Source organism: Bos taurus, chromosome 16 (assembly GCF_002263795.3).
Source record: "Bos taurus isolate L1 Dominette 01449 registration number 42190680 breed Hereford chromosome 16, ARS-UCD2.0, whole genome shotgun sequence".
Taxonomy (NCBI): domain Eukaryota; kingdom Metazoa; phylum Chordata; class Mammalia; order Artiodactyla; family Bovidae; genus Bos; species Bos taurus.
The window spans coordinates 62,160,569-62,183,913 of NC_037343.1; the positions used below are offsets into that span (position 1 = coordinate 62,160,569).

General features: G+C 44.8%; 1 protein-coding gene across 2 annotated transcripts; it reads left to right on the forward strand.

The window, feature by feature from the left end:
• The first annotated feature begins 755 nt into the window (after positions 1 to 755).
• On the forward strand, positions 756 to 21,093 carry MR1 (major histocompatibility complex, class I-related). Of its 2 annotated transcripts, XM_059875291.1 has the most exons (7): positions 756 to 926; positions 2,014 to 2,191; positions 11,999 to 12,259; positions 12,918 to 13,193; positions 14,220 to 14,495; positions 15,102 to 15,203; positions 18,896 to 21,093. In XM_059875291.1, exons 3-7 carry the CDS (start codon positions 12,100 to 12,102, stop codon positions 18,934 to 18,936), a joined length of 855 nt encoding a protein of 284 aa, XP_059731274.1. In that variant the 5' UTR covers positions 756 to 926; positions 2,014 to 2,191; positions 11,999 to 12,099; the 3' UTR covers positions 18,937 to 21,093. The 2 variants fall into 2 exon arrangements, with proteins under 2 accessions (XP_059731274.1, NP_001177227.1); NM_001190298.1 differs by lacking the exon at positions 2,014 to 2,191 and having other exon boundaries at positions 866 to 926; positions 18,896 to 18,950.
• Positions 21,094 to 23,345: the final 2,252 nt, after the last annotated feature.

A 23,345-nucleotide genomic window follows, 5' to 3' on the forward strand; every position in this document is an offset into this window, starting at 1 on the left:
TAGGATGCAAACATCCCAGGTCCCTGAGCAGAAGCTCAAGCCAGCCTGCCTGGTGGCCTTGCCTCCACTCATCTCTCCCGCTCACCTCTACATCCTCTCTCCTGTCTGGGCCTGTCCTCCAACTCCCTGAACAAGCTACACTTCTGTTTCCCAGGTCATTGTGTTCTCCTGATGACCAGGTAGTTGTGGCTTTGTGCTGAGGTTTGCTAATCTAGGAAGCCAAGCCATCTGCCCCTCAGAATCTTCGTAAAGCCCCAGGTCTCCTTTACTCAATGAGCATTTTTGAGCTATTGGGCTGGGGGTGCTAGAGCAGCATGGAAGATAGATGTAAGCTAAAAATGACAAGATAGTCTAGGGGATACATATTATATCAGACATGTGGACTGCAGCATTATAGGAAGCCAGAGCAAGTCCTGGGAACTTTGTGTGAATCTTTCTCATGGATCTTGGGTGAAACCTAAGCTCCAGGGAATAAACAAAGGCTTCTTTTTCTTTTGAGCTCCCTGGGGGACCAGAACTGATTCATCTTTGTGTTCCCTGTGTCTTTCTTATAGCTGTGCTCCATAAATATTTAGAAGTTGGTAACAGGACCAAGATAGGAACAGCAAAAGGAGCAATCAGTGTCTCAGACCAACAAAGGGTTAAAGGTCACTGGGGAAGGCGGTCCTTTAGTTTTCTCTTGCTCTCTATGCTACCTAGCAACTGATGACACCAACATTTCCACTGTTTTGACTGGGAGAGAGACCTTGAATGTCACAGTTGCTGAATCACCAAAAAACGGAGAGAGCAGTACAAGGTTCTTGAAAGATCAACAGGGACCTATCAGTGTTATTGTTAAAAGAATCAGAAGAGAAGGATTTTAGAGGGGCTGATGATGCTCCTATTGCCTCTCATCATTGTATTAATGATGAAGCTCAGCGATGCTCGTGAGTACCCCAAGTTCTCTTTACTCTAAACTCCCCAGCTGAGGGAGCCTCTGGGAAACAGTTTGTCTTCCTGAAACTCCTGGTGAAGTGAAGAAGCCAGGGGCAGAAAAGTGTGTTTATTCAACCCAGGACTTGTTGGAGTGATGAACCGGAAAGCTATACAGTTTTCCAGTTTGTGTGCGTAGGATCTTGATGTTGCCCACCTTTTCTGAGGGGTTGAAAGCCATTCTGGAAAGACCCTCTGGGTAACTTCCTCATTCCTATTTCCTTTCTGCACGTTGTTCCCTGTCTTTTCTGCTCATGTCTTTTCTTTCACTTTTGTTTTTCCTCCCTACTAGCTTGGTGAGTCTCATGAGGATGTGGTCAGGGTTTCAGGGGCATTGAAGAGTAGAGCAGATCCATTGTTCACATTTATTTGTTTATCCTCCTCACCATAAGCCCAACCTGTAACACAAGATCCCAGAAAGATAAAACCATGGTTCTGGACTTGTGTACTGAGTGTAAGAGTTATCAACTGAGTAGAAAAAGATTTTCATTGTATGGGGAACCTGTGTTACTAGGGAAGCAGTTGCTTTCTGTTGCCCCAAATACACAAGAAGACTGGTGGGCTGGAAGCAACAGGCTTCTCTGCTCTAAGCAACTGCTTTCTCAGCTAGAGTTCAGCACTCCCAGGGGGTTGCTGGACAACATCTGGGCTACCATCATAGACAACGATGTATGAGCATGATGGGAAGGAGCTCTTTCAAAATATCTGTGTGTTTCTTGATGGCCTACTATGTGATGGCACTTTTGGGGACATGACCATGGACGAGATAGACATAGGTCCTAATTCTATAGAAACTTCTATAGAAAAGTCCTACCATTCAAGTCAGAAATGGGAAAGATTGAAGGTGAAGGTAAGAGACAGAGGATAAAAAGAGGGCAGGAGTGATATTTCTAGAAGGTAAAAAGCCTATATATTGCCTGTATTTGATTCTCAAAGAACTCTCCAATAATATGACCACAATACCCCCTAAATATAATCTTTTATGTGTTGGTCTAACTAACCCTTGTGGCTGAGACAATATCCCCATTTCCCGATGAGGAGATCCAGACCGAGAGAGGTGGACTCAGCTCACATAATGAACAGAGTCTGAAGCACATGCAGGTCTTCCCGCCCACAGCCCCTGGCTTTCCCACAAAATCGTAGCGTCTCTGGATGTGGATGCTCCGCACTTTGATAACTGACAGCATGAGAAATAGAACCAGTCGCCTATGAAGGGCAGGTAAGGTCACCTTGTGCTGGCTCTCCTTCTCTTCCGCTGCATCCTTCTCGGCCCTGTGTTGTGTCCCGGGGCGTTGACTGCTACAGGCGACATCACCCGGTCTCTCTCACAGGCTGATTTCTGTTTGGGTTCACCCAATAGGAGACGCCGAGGGAAAGCAATCAGAGAGCGAAGCGAGGTTGAGGTATTACCTTCTTCTTTTCCCTCTTTCTCTAGTGCCTCTGGTAGTATAATAGCTGTGTCCCTCCACAATATAGTTTTCCATGAATAGCCCCTTTTTCATGGTTCTAGCTACCACTGGGCTTCAGGAACACTATTTGCTCCTCTAATCGCTACAACACTAGGGCTGGTAACGGCTTCTTATAACTGCTAGCTTCTGGGTTCCCTAACATCCCTCATTTGTTCCTGTAACCTTGCTCACAGCTCTGTGTAGAGTCCCTCCACTGAAGTTTCTTCATGTGACTCATCTAGAGTGAAGGCTATTACCTGCCAGGACCCTGACTGAGCACGCTGAGCATTGAGGAGTGCTAACAGAGGGGAGATGGAGTTATGAAAAAGGACTTGGTCTTGTTGATATTTGGACCTAATGCTGGCCCTGAGTGGGAGCTTCTAGGGGTGGAAATGCAGGGAGGAGATACCAGAGCGTTTGAGATCACAGAGCAATGTTAAGATCACTCCAGCATCACTTCCAGTGTGGTGTTCTCATTGACTCCTTAGCCTTCAGTAACCTGCTCTTGCCTTTATACTCCCATAGCTCCTGCTCCCAGTTTTATAGTTTTCTATCTACCAAAATCTCTCAGTCAAGGTTCTCCTTAAAGCGGGGAGAGAGATCTCATTTTTCTCGTTTCCCTCATATGTTCTAGTGACCAATAGGCACTTAATAAACACCTCCTGGGTTTTATGTTCCAAGGTGATGTTTCTAAGAAATTGAAGTGATCTGACTGTATGCCATAGAGCAGGGGTCCCCAACTTCTGGGGCCAAGGTAAGCAGCAGGCAGGTGAGCAAGCAAGCAAAGCTTCATCCATATTTATAGCTGCTCCACATAGCTTGAATTACCACCTGAGCTGACCTCCTGTGAGATCAGCTGCAGCATTAGATTCTCATAGGAACGCTCAAGAACCTGCTGCGAACTATGCATGGGAGGGATCTAGGTTTTTATGAGAATCATCCTGAAACCCTCCCCCACCCCTCGTCATTACCCAGGCTGTGGAAAAGTTGTCTTCCAGGGAACCAATCTGTGGTGCTAAAAAGGTTGGGGTTAGGGTTGGAGAGAACTGCCATAGAGAACTTGGGCAGCAATAATGACTAAATTCATGACTGTGGTTTATTCTGGTTGCAGAATTTGCATGAAAAAGAAAGAGGTTTCCAGCCTGTGGGAAACTGTGAGCTGGTGAGGGGTGGGTGTAATCAGGTGGGGCAGGCATGGGATCTCTCTGGCAGAGCTATATGTGGTTTGTATGGTTGATCCTGAAAAACACCAAGGTCAGTCTCTTGACGTTATTCATAACTCTATGGATATTTCAATATGCTATATCAATCTGCTTCATGAAGTCCTCCACAGATAAGGACTGATGATAGATAAGTCCCCGGAATTGTCAACTGGGCTAGTGTTAAGAGACAGGCTTGCAAATTATCTGCTAAGAAATGACCTTGAGTTCCAAGAGTTAACATGAGAAAATATGGGCACTTGCTATAGACCTTATTAGACTCCAGTCTGTTTCCATGGGGCTGTTGCCAAGGTACATGCAGTAGAAATTTCTCCAAGATACTGTTTTACTCCCCTAAGGCCCTCTTCTTAGTTGACATTGAATCTATCTAAATCCGAGCAATTCAACTAATTTGTAGATTTTCTTCTGACTAGTGGGAATATTTGTCTATTCTTACTAAAACCCATTGACCTCGGTCATCCTCACTAGAGGATTCCCAAGGTCTCAAAGGAAGGGGCCTAGGTTAAAGAGAAAACACATGACTTTTTAAATACTTGCTTTATGAAACCCAAATTGAGACAGATGATAAAGGACATTCTTTCTGATGGCCGAGTTTATATTTATTATGGAAAACTTTTCGAGAGTATGAGTACCAAATCACATTTTGTTACAACTTCAATGGAATCATTTTATAAGAATAGAATTCATAAAATTGTAATTCTTCTGGGAAATAGGAGACCTGTGGTCATCATCGTATACAGAGAGTACTGGGGGAAAAAACCATCAGGGCTCATTCATTCATTCTCTGAAGGTTTATATGGCTCACAGTAGACCTTGCTATTCCTCAAACACATGGAATGGGCAACTTTCTGGAGGGCTTGGGCTTGTTGTTCTGCCTGGAAGGTTCTCCTAAGCTGACTTCCTTTCTCCATTCACATCTCTGCTCAAGTGCCACCTGCTGAGATCGCCTTTCCTGGTCCCTTTAACCTATAAGATCATCCCTCTTCACATTCTATTTTCCTTGTTTTTTTCTTTTTTTTAAATTAGTTTTTCTCTTTTTAAATTTTCTTTTCTCAGTATCTTTTTCTCCATTTAAAAAAATTTTGTTTATTTTTGTGTATATTTCCTTTCCTTTCTTTATTTCTCTTCAAAACCCTTGTGTTATACACTTAGCTACTGCCAGTCTTCCTTCTAGAAAGGAGTTCAGATAGCTGGGACATTGATGTGTTCATTGCTGTATTCCTAGCAGTTAGGACTGTGCCTACTGGAAGTTCAGAAAAGCATAAAATTTAAAAGGGACACTGGTAACCTCCAAAGGGTAGCCTTAAAAGAGTAACTTAAAAGTCAAACCGCCACATTCAGCACTTCCTGGCCCTCAACAAGTTTCTGTAGTGAGAGGAGTTGTTAGGAGAGACTGGCAGTTCTTGAAGTGTATAGAGCCACCCACATCACTGCATAGTTGGACTAGTGTCCAAAGGCCCTCTTAACTAAAAATATCACCCTCCACTTCTCCCTCTCATTCCCACGATGCCTGAAATTCCAGAGAGTAGTTCCCAGGAATTATAATCATTTTGACTGTGTTAAGACATAGGGCCATTTGGGAGGGCCAACAAATAATTGGGGCTTTGTTGAACTGGTCATCCAGTCAGGACTCACAGCCAGTTGTAGGAAGGTCTCAAGTCTGGTTCCCCTGGGACAGGAAAATCTGGGATTAGTGAGTCATCCTTGACACAAGAGGGCGGGAGAGAGCAATGGTGAGCCTGGTGAGGAGCCTGAAACAGAGCCTGGGATGGGGAAGGGCCTCTGCTTCTGAACAGCTGGGCAGTCTAAGGCAGAGAGGCTTCCTGCTTGACAGGTCAGAGGGAAATTCTTGGGCCCTCTACTTATGGATTCTAAGGATGATATTGGACAATTTTCATCATCTCTCTGAACCCATTCCTATCTGTGAAATGGGAATTTTAAGAAAGTGAAAAGTGTTAGTCAGTTAGTTATGTCCAACTCTTTGCAGCCCCATAGACTGTAGCCCACCAGGCTCCTCTGTCCATGGGATTCTCCAGACAAGAATACTGGAGTGGGTAGCCATTCCTTCTCCAGGGGATCTTCCAACCCAGGAATCAAATCCGGGTTTCCCACATTGCACACGGATTCTTCACTGTCTGAGCCACCAGGGAAGCCCTGGGAATTTTAAGATCTACCTCAAAGGGTTGCAGGGCTTCTCAGGTGGCTCAGATGGTAAAGAATCTGCCTGCAATGCAGGAGGCCCTGTTTCAATCCCTGGGTTGAGAAGATCCCCTGGAGAATGGACTGGCTACCCACTCCAGTATTCTTGCCTGGAGAATTCCATGGACAGTGGAGCCTGGTGGGCTACAGTTCATGGGATCATGAAGAGTTGGGCACAACTGAGTGACTGAGCACACACACACACACACATAAAAGGTTGTATTGAGAAGTAAATATAATTCATGTTTATCCAAGACTTAGCATGGTAGCTATCACATGGTTTGCACTCAAGAAATAAGCGTGGTTCTGAGGGTTATGACTCAGATTTCACTGTGCTCCATGGTGCATGGAAGGCCTAACTTCATAGCGGGTTTTCCATCTCCTCCTTGTGGCATTTCTGGATCCCTTCATGGAAGACCAGCATGTCTCTCTTAGTTGCTGGAACATTCCATTGGTGCCTCTTTTGTGGCACTTACTGCTTGCTGCCATATGTCCCTGTATTGTATTTATTTTTGTCACATTCTTTGGCTCTCCAATAGGCTTCCCTGATGTCTCAGCTGGTAAAGAATCCGCCTGCAATATGGGAGACCTGGGTTCAATCCCTGGGTTGGGAAGATCCCCTGGAGAAGGGAAGGGCTACCCACTCCAGTATTCTGGCTTGGAGAATTCCATGGACTGTATAGTCCATGGGGTTGCAAAGAGTTGGACACGACTGAGCGCCTTTCACTTTCATTTTCACTTTGGCTCTGCAATAATACTGTAAATTCCTGGAGGAAAAGAACTGGTGTCTGATCTGTCTTTCCCTTCCTGACATTGCCTCACAATTCCTCTTACATGGTAGAAACTCAAATATCAATTGCCCTCATGGATGACTATCTGAAAATACGTTAGCAGTTATTGTCATTTCCACAGCCTTTTGTCAAAATGGTCCAGCTAGTTCATCTACAGGCTAAAATGAACATAATTTAAGATGTAGAGTCACCACTATATTTGGTCTGATCGCTGTTCAGTTGTGTTGTTCAGGCTTTTCAGCAACGTCTATCAGAGGCTGTTGGGACAGAGCTGCCTCTTTGAGAAGCAGCTTGACTGGCCTAGACAGAAGACCAAATTCAAAATTGTAGATTTCAGTCCACTAAGTGGATTGATGCTGATAATCTGTTCATGGAAAGGGAGAGAAAAACCCAATTTGTAATTATTGGAACAAGAAGAAAGAATCAGAAGGTCAGAATGAATCATATGAAATTGCCATTTTGGTAGATCAAAACTAGTCCAATAGAGGTCTTTTCAAATGATTCAACCTTCATAGTTATATGGAAATCTAATCATCCAGACAGCATATCCATAGGAATATAACCTATCACAAGATCTAATGTATCATGAGAGAAAGAGTACCATGAATTTTCTCCTGTTTTTTCTGTTCTGAGTTACTGACTTAACATCTGTCAACCAACTTCCCATCACAGCTGAGGTAACATTTTAGAAGCCCAAGTAAGGAGCAAGCATGGCTCATAGCTATGGATACGCCAGATGGGTAACTGGGTGCGTGGCAGAGGAAGGGGACCAGGCTGTGATGTCCTGGAGCAGAGCCACAGCTTGACTGCACGAGGCTGGATGGGCAGGCGACTGGCAGATGGAGGCCAGCCTTTAGGGGCAGAGCACCCTGTGAAGTCAGGGCTGGCTGGTGGACAAAAACTGCTCCGAAACCAGGAACAAGACTCGGAGGTTGGAGAAAAGGGCATTCCACTGTCCTTGGACAGCTGGCAACAGGCCATGTGTCTCTCGGTTGACCTCTAAACTCTGGATTATGCAAATCTTTATGAAGTTACATTTTTGTAAGAAAGTGAAATTACATGGATTGTAGATATTATGTATAGAGATGATGTCAGTGATACTCATTTAGAATAAATAACCCCATTGAGCAGTAATACCCCAAGTTGGTAATACTATTTTTTTTGTTTGTTTGTTGGCATCTACCAGGCACGCAGACCCCAGATGTCATAGAAGGAAACCCAGTTTCCGAGGGAAGTTCTATATGTCAATGACATAGTCTCTTTTTAAAATCCTTCCTCCCTCTCTCTCATTCTTTGTCTGGGATTTGATTTCTATGAGGCTTTTTGCTATCGGAAGCGTGGAAGCAATTCCTACCTATTTCTTTTCCCCTCACCCCCTCAGCTCCAGCCCCAGGCCTCACTGCTTTTCCCAGAATGTGCCAGGTTGACCTTTCCTTGGGGCCTTTGTACAAAATCCCCCTGCCTGGACCGCAGTCCCCAGACATCTGCCTGGCTCCCTTGTTCCCTGCAGGCACTTGTTCAAAGTCTTCTCAGACCAGCTTTCCCTAACTTCCGCTGTTTAGAATTACATGGCTTAGTCCTCTTTGCACCTTTATTTTTATCCACTGCACTTTTTAAATGACGGGTTATATGTATTTATTTTATATTGTATGCCTTCCTTGTGTCCTCCCATTAGGATGTAGGCTCCAGAAGGGCAGACATTTTCACCTGTTTTGTATGTAATGTGTTCAGAGTCCAGAACAGCGCCTAGCACGGAGAAGGTACTCACATGTTTGTTGAGTACTCAGATGGAGACTAAGAAAGTGTGAGAAAATGTTCATGACTTGCTCTTCCTTTTGCCTTCATCTTTGAGCAATTGCATAATCTGCAGAGGAACCACAAAACCTTTCCAGATGTGGAGAAATAGAACCGTTTGCAAAATCGGTTGCAGATTCCACCATATTACACCTTTTGCAGACTCTAGGCTGGATGTAAATTAGATTTCAGCTCTGCTTCCCATTCACCAGCTTGCACCTTATGAAAAGTATTTTTTAAAGTATAAGTTCCTGGGAATTCCCTGGGAATTATAATTTAATTTTATAAAACTAAAATTTTATTTTATTTTATTAAAATTTCTATTTTAAAGTTTAAGTCCAGTGGTTAGGACTTGGAGCTCTCACTGCTGGGGTCCTGGGTTGGACCCCTGGTCAGGGAACTAAGATACCCATGTGGTGAGGCCAAAAATGTTTTTAAAATAAAGCATAAGTTTGAAGTTAAATTGATTCGCATTCATTCCAGCATAATTAATTATTTTGAAGCATAAAAATAGTGTTTTGCAAACAATTTACAAATAGCTACAAATATTTAAGTTCCAACCATGCACTAGGCTCCCTGTGCTAGGCCTTGTAGGAAATACAGAAGGAAGAAGCTAAATCCCAGTTCTTAAGTATCTTAGGACTGAGAAGTGGGTAGAAAGTGAACAAAGATAAGAGAATAGAAGGCAGAATATGGAACTATTGTTTCAGGGATAGAGTTTATGCCTCTGCTTATCCTCACTCTTGTTTTCATAAGAACCAACACTTTTGTGATGGTCTTATGTCCAGTCTCAGAGGTTTTCACTGGGTTGCCTCCCCATTCCAGCCCCCACCGCCACGGGAAGGGAGAGGGGTGGGGAATAAAAGGTCAAAGCAGTACGGAGGGACCATGGGGCCTTTATGCTCCGCCCAGGCCTGGGGGAGAACAGCCTCCATCTTGCTCAGCAGCACAGCTGACATGCAGGATACTACCTCCAGGGAGGGGGCCCATGGGACATGGGTGCTGCCCAAAACTGCTCCCACCCCAGCTGGAGGAGCAGAGAGAAAGAAAACTGAGAAAGAAAGAAAGAAAACTGGAGGATCCTGCAGGTTACAGAACTGGTGCAATTGGTTGGAAGGGGCCGGGGCTGAGTAGGCCTGATTCGGCCTCAGGGAATCCTGCTGCTGCTGCTGCTGCTGCTGCTAAGTCGCTTCAGTCATGTCCGACTCTGTGCGACCCCATAGACGGCAGCCCACCAGGCTCCCCCGTCCCTGGGATTGAGGTGAGGGTTCCCTGGCCTTGGGGAGGCCTGTTCTAAAAGACAGTCTGCACAGTGTGGATTCTTTCATAAACAGCTTTAGAAAAAGTTATAGCCAGACGTGCATGCACAAAAATGAACCCAACCATTTTGTGAACTGTTTTGTTTGTTTGTTTGTTTTGACTTTTTTCTTAAACATATATTTAAAATGAAGAGGAAGGAGTAAACTTCATTAAGTTGCATTCAACCTGGGGGTCAGCCTGACCCCCATCTGAGGTTCTCCACAGCGACCAAGGCCGTGCCTGAAGATCTGAGCCTTCACAAAGGGGACAACAGTGGGATGAGCTACCTGGAAAAAACTGGGGGAAATGGTGTCTAGGGCAGCTCTTAGACACATACAAGAGAAGCCATGGATGTGGCTCCACCTTTTAGAGGGCCCTGCTCCAACAACTCCCTTATCCACATCCTTCCCCACAGAGCAAGCGTCCATGAGGCCAAGTGGAGGTGCTTGCCCTGGGTCTGCACCTCACCACAGGTATCTGGAACCTGCAGCTCTCTGCCCAGATGACTCAGGGCTGCTTGAATTTACATGGGCCTCTTCCTTTGGTCCATCCTCCTAAGGATGGTAAGGCTTCTGCTAAGTCCAAGACGTGGCAAAGAGGCAGTGTTTATAGATGGAGCCTGAATGAGAGAGCACCAGGCCCTTAGCAGAGCTGGGGGGACTTGGGGAAGGTAGAGAAGGAGGTGGGTCTCAGGCTAAGGCCCAGGGGCTGGAGGATGGAGGCTAGCTTTCTCTGTGCCACCACCAAGTCAGATTTTTGAATTTGAACTTGGGCTTTGAGGTCATACGAAGGGATATTTGTCAAGGTAGAGAGAGTAGAACATACTAAACAGTTCGTTAGCTTGATTTATCCCTGTAAGATATTTGGGCCTCTGGCATGTGGGCCTCCTCTGATCTCTTGACACAGCCTTGCAAATATCAGGGCTGGTCTTGGGGGCTGTCTTTAGAGATGCGTTTTGCTGACTGGGGAGGATGTTGATGGGTCAGGATGGCAGGAGATAACAAGATAAAAGGCCTAGAGATGGGCATTTCCAGACAACACTGAGCAGAGCCTGGGAAGAAAGCCACTGTGCTGCATGTCTTCTCCCCGCCAGGTTTTGGCAGGACATGGAGGACCTTGGTTTCCTTGGTCTCAGCTCTGCTTACCTCTTAGGTGTCATTTCTCCTCTCCTCTGTGATGCTTGCTGAGCTCCAGCATCCTAGGCCACTGGTTCCCGCAGTGAGCCCCGCTCTCCCAGCCTCTGTCTGTACAAATTGTTTTCTGTTCTGCTCCTACTGTCTGTCCTCTCTCCTATGTCCCTGCTCAGCCTCATTCCCTGCTCACCTCCTCCCCGTCCCAGGATCTCCCCTAAGACGTATCTTCTCTAGAAAGTCTTCCCTGAAGGCCCAGGCCCTGCGCTGACCCCATTATGACACCATCCCATTCCTTCCAGACTGCGCTGTCTCCACTAGACGCGGAGCTTCCTGGTTGACACGAGAGAAGTTCAGTGCAAAAGCAGCAGAGAAAGTCATGCAGTTTTATTTCATCTTAGCCGGCTTTTGACCATTAGGGACTATGATAATTCTTACAGTGAGGTTTGGCTAGAAGAAAAAAGTAGAGAAAGAATAGGAAAATGGTTTTCAGAGTTGGTTTGATATAATAGACAAAGCATTTTTAAAATTTTGCTTTTTAAAATTTGAAAATTAAATTTTTTAAGAAAAAATTTAAAATTTTCCTTGGGAGGCCTGAGTCTTTATGTGGGTTCTCACTGTGGGTCTGTCGAGCAGACTAACCAACCTGGTGTGTGTGTGTGTGTGTGTGTGTGTGTGTGTGTACACGTGCATATGCATGCACAGCAGTGAGATAGGGGCCCTATTTTATCACCCTAGAGCCTCTCCTGGTGAAACCTGGGCGTTGGTTGTCAGGGTTTTCAAACCCTCAGAATCCCTCAGGGATAGATCTCCCTGGAGGGGCCAGTGAGTGGCCCTGGGCCCCTCCTCAAAAGACCAGAGCACTTTACTTCATCTACAAGTTGAGTTACGTGTAAAAATGTTCAACCTGAGGTTTTCAACCTCAACAAAAAAGGCTCCAAGTCTTGGCTAAAGCTCTGAAGTCCTTTCCAGGTCGAAGTTCCTGGGGTTCTGTGATTCCATAAGAGGAAGTAGCAGCTGGGTCCCCGAAGGAATGGGTGCAAATGAACACGGAGGACTATCATGAGGTTTAGACGGAATCTAGCAGCTTATGGATCTGGATCAGCCGTGACCCTAAATATCTGCCTTCTCTGCCTCTCTCGCAGGGACTCACTCTCTGAGATATTTTCGCCTGGGCATTTCAGAGCCTGGCTATGGGATCCCTGAATTTATTTCAGCCGGGTATGTGGATTCTCATCCCATCACCATGTACAACAGTGTGTCCCAGCTGAAGGAGCCGCGGGCCCTGTGGATGGAGGAAAACCTGGCACCTGATCACTGGGAGAGGTACACACAGCTGCTGCGGGGCTGGCAGCAGGCGTTCAAGGTGGAACTGAAGCAGCTGCAGCATCACTACAATCACTCAGGTGGTGAAGGCAGCAGGGATGAGCACATTCCATCCCTAGCCCCCAACCCGGTAGAGGCCCCTGGGCTGACAGTGGCTGTGAGCTGAGCTACATTCTTTTGGCAAAGCTCAGGCAATCTTGTCACTGGGGTTCAGTGCCTGCCATCTGTCCTGTGCCTCTTCCACATTGTCTGTTTCTTCCCCAGGACCCCATGTGCCCCCATGTCCCTGTCCCATCTTCATTCAGGCTGCTGACCTGCATCTCCTCCTAAATCTAGCCGTTGTGTGTCTTATTTCCAGGCCTAATGAGGTGCTTGCTTATGGGCAATGACTTACTACATTAACTTTCCCTGGGGATATTTCTGGCTCCTGGGTATCTCTCCCTCCTCCATTGCAGTAAAAAGTTTATCAGTTAGTTGTCCCCAATATAGGATAACTCCACAAGGCAGGAATTATCATACTCCTTTGACATGCAGTAGGTACTCTGTAGATACCTATGTATAGGTGGGCTTATATCACAGGAACTTTCTGGAGACTCAGTGATGCCATGCCAGGCCTGTGCAGTAATGTATTCTGGGGTAGAAGATGCTTCCAGCCATGCCCCTAGTCAGATCATCCGGGTACCCACCTTTACATCCCCATGTCAACCCCTCCCTTCCTGCCATTCATGTGTCTTCCAGGGTTTCACACTTACCAGAGAATGATTGGCTGTGAGTTACTGGAGGATGGAAGCATCACGGGATTTCTCCAATATGCATATGATGGACAGGATTTCCTTATCTTCAATAAAGATACCCTGTCCTGGATGGCCATGGATAATGTGGCTGACATCATCAGGCGGGTATGGGAGGCCAATCGGCATGAGTTACAATATCAGAAGAATTGGCTGGAAGAAGAATGCATTGCTTGGTTAAAGAGATTCCTGGAGTATGGGAAAGATGCCTTACAAAGAACAGGTAAAGAGGAGGGGGAACTCCTTGTCCCCACATCCTCAGAACTAGCAGTTTCATACGTAACAGTCCTCTAATTTAGCTTTTAGCCATCCTTTTCTGAAGTCTGTTTTGTTAGTTGGGCTACAGTGACCTGTAACTTCCTCATGAAAACTTTCCCTAGTTACCTTTTTATCAGCATTTTAACAACACTCAGCAATTCTACTTGTTTTGAGTGGAGTATGTCCAGGGACGCTTCCTTTTGGGGGATTCAGTGAGATAAATCCTCCCATCTCCTGTTAATGATAAGTTGGGTAATATTGGGTTGGCCAAAAAGTTCATCTGGGTTTTCCTGAATGAACTTTTTTGGCACCCCCTGCCCAGTACTTTGGGAGGTAATGCAATTCTTCAAGCTTTGTAGTAACCAAGAGATCATACAACACCAGGATGAGTAAAAATCTGAAATTAGAAAAAAGACACACAGAGGGTCTTTGCTTACCTTAAGAGGTTAGGATAAGATTCCTTTCAGTAAAAAACTCCTCTTATACATCAAAGATGTGATTCAGTTGGTCAACTTTTAGTTAACAAAGAACTTTTCATGCATGATCTCATTATTCAAAATGAATTATGTCTGTATCATGCTGTGGGAAACTCCCAGACACGATGTGCCTTTTCCCACAGGAGTGATGTTTAATAGTGGGGCTTTCCAGAGCTATGGCAGTCCCTTGGGGAGGCACCTGGACTACAGGTATGAATATGGACTCTCTGTTCAAGCACATCGGTTTTGGAGGCAGTTGACTGGAGTTTGTTTCAATTCTCCCACTCACTAGCTGAATACTCATTTTCATTTTAATGGTTTCAGGTAACAGAAATCTGCTCAAATTGGCTTTAGATCAAAGAATTTGTTATTGGTGAACCTGGGTTCTGGGTTATTCTTATTTTTATATGTTTCTTGCAATGAAGAAAATTGGGAAATGCAGTTGCTGTTTTCTAGTATTGTGCACTCAGTACATAAGATACTTCTATTTTAACTTGAACTTCTTTTTTTTCTAGAGCCCCCCAAAGTCAGAGTCAATCACAAAGAAACTTTCCCAGGGATTACAACTCTTTACTGCAGAGCTTATGGCTTTTACCCCCCAGAAATTTCCATTAACTGGATGAAAAACGGGGAAGAAATTTTCCAAGATACCGATTATGGAGGCATTCTTCCCAGTGGGGATGGGACCTATCAGACTTGGGTGTCTGTTGAGCTGGATCCTCAGAATGGTGACATTTACTCCTGTCACGTGGAGCATGGCGGAGTCCACATGGTTCTTCAGGGTTTCCAGGGTAAGGCTGGGGTTGTGGCTGTCTGGGGAGTGAGACCGAGGAAAGGTGGTGAGCAGGAACCGTGGATCACTGCGTGCTTTAGAATAGGTCTGTTAAATCAGAGGTTCTCTCAACTTTTTGGTCCTAGGGCTCCTTTATACTCAAAAAATTATTGAGGACCCCAAAGAGCTTTTGTTTATATAAGTTATATCTATTTATATTTACTGTATTGCAAATTAAAAAAAATTTTTTTTAAGTAAACACTAGAAAACATAGCATTCTATTTGCTGTCAGAGTGATAATGTCATCTCATATTGTGTGGCCTCTAGAAAATTACCCTGTGCCCATGTGAGAGATGGAGATTTAAAAAGGCGGGGGGGGCGGGGAATCATGAGTTAGATCTCATTGACTCTCTGATTGGGTCTTGAGGACACCTGGGGCATTCAGACCATACTTTGGGAACAGCTGTTCCTGTTTCAGATTATTCTCCACAGAGCTGTGAAGAAGTCACAGTAAGAAAAGTAGTATTGGGCTTCTTGATGATCACAGGAAAAAAGTCCCCAAAAGATAACATAGAAGAGCAGGAGGACACGTGGATTTTTTCCTCCCTTATTTGCTTACTTTCAGAATCGGAAACTATACTTCTCGTGGTGAAAGCTGTTGGGTTCATTGTCCTCGCCATTGCCCTGGCTGGAGTTGGCATCCTAGCCTGGCGAAAGAGGCCCCGAGGTAAGAGGCGCGTGGAAGGATCCTGGGGATGAAGACTGTCTCTCCACAGCTCCAGAGTTTTATTTTCTGCACCTGCTACTCCAAGCTCCCTTTAGAACTGGGTTTGGCCTCATTTTGTACCATAGGACCCGAAACACCTCTCTCAGCATATAGGGAACACACACCATGGATGATGCTTGCAAGGAGAGTGGTCTGTTTCCTAAGTGGTGCCTGATGTCAACAAAGTGGTACAGTTCCTGTCCGGGTGGACTGTCCTTTGTGCAGTTGGTTCAGAGAAGATATGGTGACATTGATTTGTCTTTTTCCAAATGATCTCATTATTGTTAATTACTACTGACCTTTTAAAAATAATTTATTAGAATTGGAGGCTAATTACTTTACAATATTGTAGTGGTTTTTGCCATACATTGACATGAATCAGCCATGGGTGCACATGTATCCCCCCAGTCCTGAACCCCCCTCCCCTCTCCCTCCCCACCCCATCCCTCTGGGTTGTCCCAGAGCACCAGCTTTGAGTGCCCTGCTTCATGCATCTAACTGACACTAGTCATCTATTTTACATATGATAATATACATGTTTCAATGCTAATCTCTCAAATCATCCCACACTACTGACTTTTGAGAGGATTTTGTCCTTTGTTTTTCCCATCTTGACAAACATTATTCTGTCACAATCACGTGGAAGTCCTTTTTCTTCTCCTTTTTTTTTTTTTTTCTTTTTTGGTCTGCACTGGGTCTTTGCTGCAGCACCCAGACTTTCTCTGGTTGCAGCACTTGGGCTCAGTTGCCCCGTGGCATGTGGGATCTCGTTTCCCGACCAGAGATTGAATCTGCATTCCCTGCATTGAGAGGTGGATTTTTAATCAGTGGACCACAAGGGAAATCCCTGCTTTTTCTTCTAATTCATCTTGCAACCCATGAAATGTGGAAGAGTAGATACCTTTAGAAAATGGAACTCAGGGTAAGAAAAAGTAAAAGGAGAAATGAGACATATAGGTTCTTGGTACCCAGGGAAAAACTTCATCCATTCCATAAACATGTATTAAATGCCTCCTGTGTTCTAGGGATTGTATTAAATGCTGGGCTATCACAATGCAAAAGACAGACACAATCCCTGTTAGAAAGCTTACAGTCTAGTCTTGCAAAGGTCATTTCCCACCTCTGGGTTCACTAGGTGCTCAAGTTGATAAGAGCATAATATTGATGAGCCCTGGATTATGGGTTTGAACCCAGTTGTGGGCCAGGAATTTGGCTGTACTTCATAGCCATAGTATTACCCAATTCAGGTGATACTATTCAAAGTGTGCTATTAGTTAAACGAAACACCAACCCTGTACAAGAAAATTAACTCAGAGTTAATGGATCATTGTTTTCTTTATAAAAAGTATAGTTCTAACCCGAATATAACAAGTGATAACCGCTGAAGCAAAAAAAATTTTTTTCTTCTTTTCTTATAATGATACACCTCTCTCAAGGATGATATGCACTGTGATTTCCTGCTCTTTTATCTTGTGGAGTTTGTGAATTTGAGTTGAAGTTTCTCAAGTAGTAAGAGAATCTTGACAAGTAGGCTAAAAATGTTTCTCAGAGTTTCAGTTCAGTTCAGTTCAGTCGCTCAGTCGTGTCTGACTTGTTGCGACCCTGTGGACTGAATCACGCCAAGCCTACCCATCCATCACCAACTCCTGGAGCTTATGCAATCTTATGTCCACTGAGTCAGTGATGCCATCCAACCATCTCATCCTCTGTCATCCCCTTCTCCTCCTACCTTCAATCTTGACCAGCATCAGGTCTTTTCCAACAAGCCAGTTCTTCCCATCAGGTGGCCAAAGTATTGGAGATTCAGCTTCAGCATCAGTCCTTCCAATGAATATTCAGGACTGATTTCTTTTAGGATGTCCTGGTTGGATCTCCTTGCAGTCCAAGGGACTCTCAAGAGTCTTCTCCAACGCCACAGTTCAAAAGCATCAATTCTTCAGCGCTCAGCTTTCTTTATAGTCCAACAACATCCATACATGACTACTGGAAAAACCATAGCTTTGACTAAATGGATCTTTGTTGGCAAAGTAATGTCTCTGCTTCTTAATATGCTGTCTAGGTTGATCATAGCTTTTCTGCCAAGGAGCAAGTGTCTTTTAATTTCATGGCTGCAATCACCATCTGCAGTGATTTTGGAGCCCCCCCCAAATAAAGTCTCTCACTGTTTCCACTGTTTCCCCATCTATTTGCCATGAAGTGATGGTACCAAATTCCATGATCTTAGTTTTCTGAATGCTGGGTTTTAAGCCAACTTTTTCACTCTCCTCTTTCACTTTAATCAAGAGGCTCTTTAGTTCTTCTTCACTTTCTGCCATAAGTGTGGTGTCATCTGCATATCTGAGGTTATTGATATTTCTCCCGGCAATCTTGATTCCAACTTGTGCTTCATCCATTTCTTATGATGTACTCTGCATATAAGTTAAATAAGCAGGGTGACATTATAGAGCCTTGACACACTCCTTTCCCGATTTGGAACCAGTGTGTTGTTCCATGTCCAGTTCCAACTGTTGCTTCTTGACCTGCATACAGGTTTCTCAAGAGGCAGGTCAGGTGGCCTGGTATTCCCATCTCTTTAAGAATTTTCTACAGATTGTTGTGATCCACACAGTCAAAGGCTTTGGCATAGTCAATAAAGCAGAAGTAAATGTTTTTTTTCTGGAACTCTTGCTTTTTCTATGATCCAACGGATGTTGGCAATTTGATCTCTGGTTCCTCTGCCTTTTCTAAATCCAGCTTGAACATCTGGAAGTTTACAATTCACGTACTGTTGAAGCCTGGCTTGGAGAATTTTGAGCATTACTTTACTAGCATGTGAAATGAGTGCAATTGTGCGGTAGTTTGAGCATTCTTTGGCATTGCCTTTCTTGGGGACTGGAATGAAAACTGAGCTTTTCCAGTCCTGTGGCCACTGCTGAGTTTTCCAAATTTGCTGGCATATTGAGTGCAGCACTTTCACAGCATCATCTTTTAGGATTTGAAATAGCTCAACTGGAATTCCATCACCTCCACTAGCTTTGTTCATAGTGATGTTTCCTAAGGCCCACTTGACTTCACATTCCAGGATATCTGGCTCTAGGTGAGTGATCACACCATCATGATTATCTGGGTCGTGAAGATCTTTTCTGTATAGTTCTTCTGTGTATTCCTGCCACCTCTTTTTAATATCTTTTGCTTCTGTTAGTTCTGTACCATTTCTGTCCTTTATTGTGCCCACCTTTGCATGAAATGTTCCCTTGGTATTTCTGATTTTCTTAAAGAAATCTCTAATCTTTCCCATTATGTTGTGTTCCTCTATTTCTTTGCATTGATCACTGAGGAAGGCTTTCTTATCTCTTCTTGCTATTCTTTGAAACTCTGCATTCAGATGCTTATATCTTTCCTTTTCTCCTTTGCCTTTTGCTTCTCTTCTTTTCACAGCTATTTGTAAGGCCTCCTCAGACAACCATTTTGCCTTTTTGCATTTCCTTTTCTTGGGGATGATCTTGATCACTGCCTCCTGTACAACATCCTGAAACTCCGTCCATAGTTTTTCAGGTATTCTGTCTATCAGATCTAATCCCTTGAATCTCAGAGTTTACTGAGCACTGTATAATTTATTTTTGAGCTATAAGGAAAATGCACACATATCTGACTACAAACTCTTTTTCTTTCAGGGAAAAACAAAGTCATCTGCCTTTCTACACCAGAACACTGATGGGAGATGGCTGCTTTCCAACTGTCTCTTCTCTAGGAACCGTGGCCTCCTCTGTCCCATATGGACTCAAGCCTAGCACTTAAAGCTCTTGATAACAGCTGCAACAGACACGGATATTACAGGATTACGCATTTGTAATCTATGTACATTTCTACACATGGCAGAAAAATAGGAGCTACAAAATTCTTTGGCTCTAAATTAAAGACTGTCAGGTATCAGGCTCTTTTGATGGAATCTTTTAGAATGTGCATGCTAAGTTGCTTCAGTCGTGTCTGACTCTTTGCCATCCTATGGACTGTAGCCTGCCAGGCTCCTCTGTGCATAGGATTCTCCAGGCAAGAATACTGGAGTGGGTTGCCCTGCTCTCCTACAGGGGATCTTCCCCACCCAGGGATTGAACCTACCTCTCTTACATCTCCTGCATTGGCAGGCAGGTTCTTTACCACTAGTATCCTTTATCACATTTCCTCTAAATACATCTGCTCTTCTGACACATTTCCTTACATCCCACTTGTCAACAGTGGTTTGCAGGTAGATTAGAGAACCTCAGGGCTGGGAGAAACCTTCAATCCAAGGCCAGAAATGTTTTCTCCAGTGCCTTTGCCTTGAGCATCTAGCCTCCACTTGAATTCCACCAATGATGGGCACCTCACTATATCATAAAAGGCTTTTCTCTTCTTTCAGGAAAATGTTTACTATGCAAAAGCTGTGGGTGCCATGACTGTGACCCTACAGACAGGTGGGACCATTCCATGAGGACAGTCAGTGAGTTTCTACAACAGCTTGTGAATGGTGGGATCATTTTACACCTTTCCTGGCCTAAGAGGAAGCAGAAGGGCCCTGTTCTTATGGCAGTTCTGCCTGGTAGTTGGGCATCTTGGAAATATCCCTTGTCAGATCTGTCCTTCTGTCTTATATGGGAAAGTAAGAAAAATAATAATCAGACATTATCACCATCAGTGGAAATACAGAAACATGAACCCAACTGCCATCTTTTAATGTAAAAATGATAGTATGTCCCAGAAGAGGATTCAGTTCTAATTTCTACTGTTCCTCTATAGGTTTATTGTAGATGGGCTCAACTCACCTTTATATATGTGCTTTTTCTCTATACATCTGCACTGGGAATAAACAGAAGTCCCATTGTGAGAATTAGGATTCCCTTGATCCTCCTTACTCTTTCCAGCCTCTTAAAATCCTCACCATCACGTACCCCTCATCCTGCCCCTGTGTGGCCACTGGTCTTCTGGTTGACCGTCAGTTCAATATTCATCTGTCCCACTTCACCGACCCTGTCCGACCACACACCTCAGCTCTGAGGTTGGCGGACCCAACTTTGACAGCTGACTTTAAACGTGTACATAGACTTGACCTTTGCTCTTTCTCGACTGTGACATTTGCCTCCGGCTTTAATCATCACAGTTACAGGTACAGACATTCTCAGTGTGCCAGGGCTATTCCTTGCTCCGCTGTCCCCACCTCCTTCCATGGATGAAGCTCCCACCCCTCGTTTCTTTCCTGGCACCAGCCGAGTTGCATAAGAGCACATTTGTGTTTGTTTATTTTGCTTTTAGGGTTGCCATGGGCGATTTCCATACCATCTTTTAAGCAGCGTTGCACTGTGAAGAGAGCAGCTTTATTTCTGGAATGGTTTCTTCTTACAATTAGAATAGTTAGGGACTCAATATATTTTGAATGGACACTTACAGTGATTCAGGTGCTATACCTATATAAATGTCTTGTCTCTCCAACTGCACAGTACTCTCATCAAAGATGTTAATAGTCAAAGCCTTTTTGTGTTGCCAGAGCCTTGCCCGACACTTAACATGTAATAAAAATGTCTGTATGGATGAAGAGGAAAAGGCAGAGGCAAGGGCAAGGATGTGGTGAGGAGACATCCAGTAACACACTAGCAGCATCTCTGTTTATCCCTTGGGGATTTTATAACATAAAGAGAGTTATCATATAAATGTAATATAAAGGGATGATTTTGTACCTTTGTTTTACAAGTGGCTCAAGATTACATTATTTCTTGATAATTTTGGACCTCTTGCTTCATTAGCTCATATTTGTTGATTACAGATGCTCAGCTATTGGAATCTATGAAATATTTGATAACCTAATTAAACATTAAAAACAACTGTGCTATCACCACAATCATCTTTTGACTTTGGATTGTCTTTACTTGGGTGTCCTTTGTAACTCAGCTGGCAAAGAATCCACCTGCAATGCAGGAGACCCCGGTTCAATTCCTGGGTCAGGAAATTCCCCTGGAAAAGGAGTAGACTATCAACTCCAGTATTCTTGGGCTTCCCTGGTAGCATAGACAGTAAAGAATCTGCCTGCAATGTGGGAGACCTGGGTTTGAACCCTGGGTTGAGAAGATCCCCTGGAGGAGGGCATGGCAACCTACTTCAGTATTCTTGCCTGGAGAATCCCATGGACAGAGGAGCCTGGCGGGCTACTATCTGAGTTAAGAATAGTGGATGAGAAACATGTTCAGCTCTCTTCTTATTCATCTTGTTTTTTAAACTCTATTTATTATATATTTTCTTGTTAAGCACATACAGACCAAGATATAACATACTTAAATAACAGTGTATGAGGAAAGCCAGGAAAGCGGTTTAAAGAGCAGAGAGAAAGTCAGGCAAGGCTTTCCTGGCCCAGGCTCCTCTGTCGTACGCATGAGCTGTCCCATCAGAGACCTGGCCTCCTCTGCTTCTCCCACTACTTTCAAGTTCTTCTGGCTCATTCCTTATTTCCAAGGAACTACATACTTAGTTTTTCCTCTTCTATTTTTAACCTAAGGAGAGATTGGTTTCGCAGTTGTGGCCCTGAGGAATAGTCGTCCCCTAGGGAGGCCAGTTGATCATTTTCGGGCACGGTCCCTCCGAGTGGTCACACCTTGTTTTCATCGCCCGCGTCTGGGGTCTTTGTCCTAACGTGTAGGTCAAGCATCCCTGTGGGCGCATAAACTGGAGTGTCACTGGATTCATGTACTGTGATTGCCAAGTGGTCAGATACTTGTCTCGGCTGGTCGGTGTATCTCCCAGCAGCAGAGTCTACATGAGAACAACCCCTCACAGTCAGAGGGTGCCTGGAGGCCCCAGAATTGATGCACGGGTATGTGTGTGTGGCGGGGGTGGGGTGCAATTCTTGCTCTTTAGCTCCACATTTCCAGGGTGAGCTGTTCTTCCACACACCATGAGTTCAGAAAACGTTCTCCAGGGAGGGAAAGGCATTTGCTCAAAGTGCCAGTGGGCAGCAGCACCGGAGGGGTGTGGGGTCATTTGTCTTCCAGCCCAGATGTTTTCCACTTGACTGCACTGCCCTTGTTGGAGAAAAAGCCGCCACTGTCCTTCCTGAAATGCCTTCAGCACCTCTCTTTCCTTGGACTTTTGCCGTCTTTTAGCCTTTGATCTCACTGCAGCATCTTTGCATCTCTCTTTCCCTTTGGGCTCCCTTTCTCAAAAGTCCTTTCATCTTCCAGTTACCCCTGCAGGCTGTGTAACAAATCCCAAGCCCTAGTGGCTTAAAACAACAGCAATTGTTTTTATCATTAATATCTTTCAGAGTTTCTGTGGGTTGGGGATTTGGGTAGGCAGTTTTGGCTTGGGGTTGCAGTCAAATAGTGACTGGAACTAAAACAGAGCAGGACTGGAGCAACTCAGGGTGGAGGGTCAGGCATCTTTTTCTCTGTGTAGCCTGGGGCTCTCCATGTGGTCTCTCTGTGTGGATAAGATTGGGCTTCCTCACAGCATGGTGGCCTCAGGGCAGCAAGACCACTTACACGGAAGCTGGCTTCCCTCAGAGCAAGTGTCCCAAGAGATAAGGGCAGAAGTGGCCTAGCCTTGGAAGCCACACCATGTCACCTTCGCCATACTCTAATTAGTCAAAGAAGTCACAAAATCCTGTTCAGGTTCAAGGGGAGGGTGTAGAGACCTCAACACTCAATGGGAAAATTGGCAAAGTCACGTTGTGGGAAGAACATGTGGGTGGGAGGTATGGCTGTGGTCGTGTTTGGAAAGCCAGAGCCCATCAGAAGCACGCTGGCTCGCCCCTCTCTCCCCATCCCACAGTGCATTAGTGTCTAATGACTGCCATAGCAACCCACTGCAGACTGGGCGGCTCTGGAGCAACAGATTTCCCATCTCACTGTTCTGGAGACCAGAAGTCCAAAGTTAAGGTGTTGGCAGAGCTGTGCTCCCTCTGAAGCCACCAGGGAAAAGTCTGTGCCAGGCTTCTCTCCCAGCTGCTGGTAGAGCCTTGGCTTGTGGCTGTGTAACTCCAGTCCTCACTGGTGTTCTCCCTGTGTGTGGGTCTCTGCATCCAGCTTTCCTTTTTTATGAGGATAGCAGTCATACTGGATTAGGGGTCCATGCTACTCTGATAGGACCTCATCTTAACTA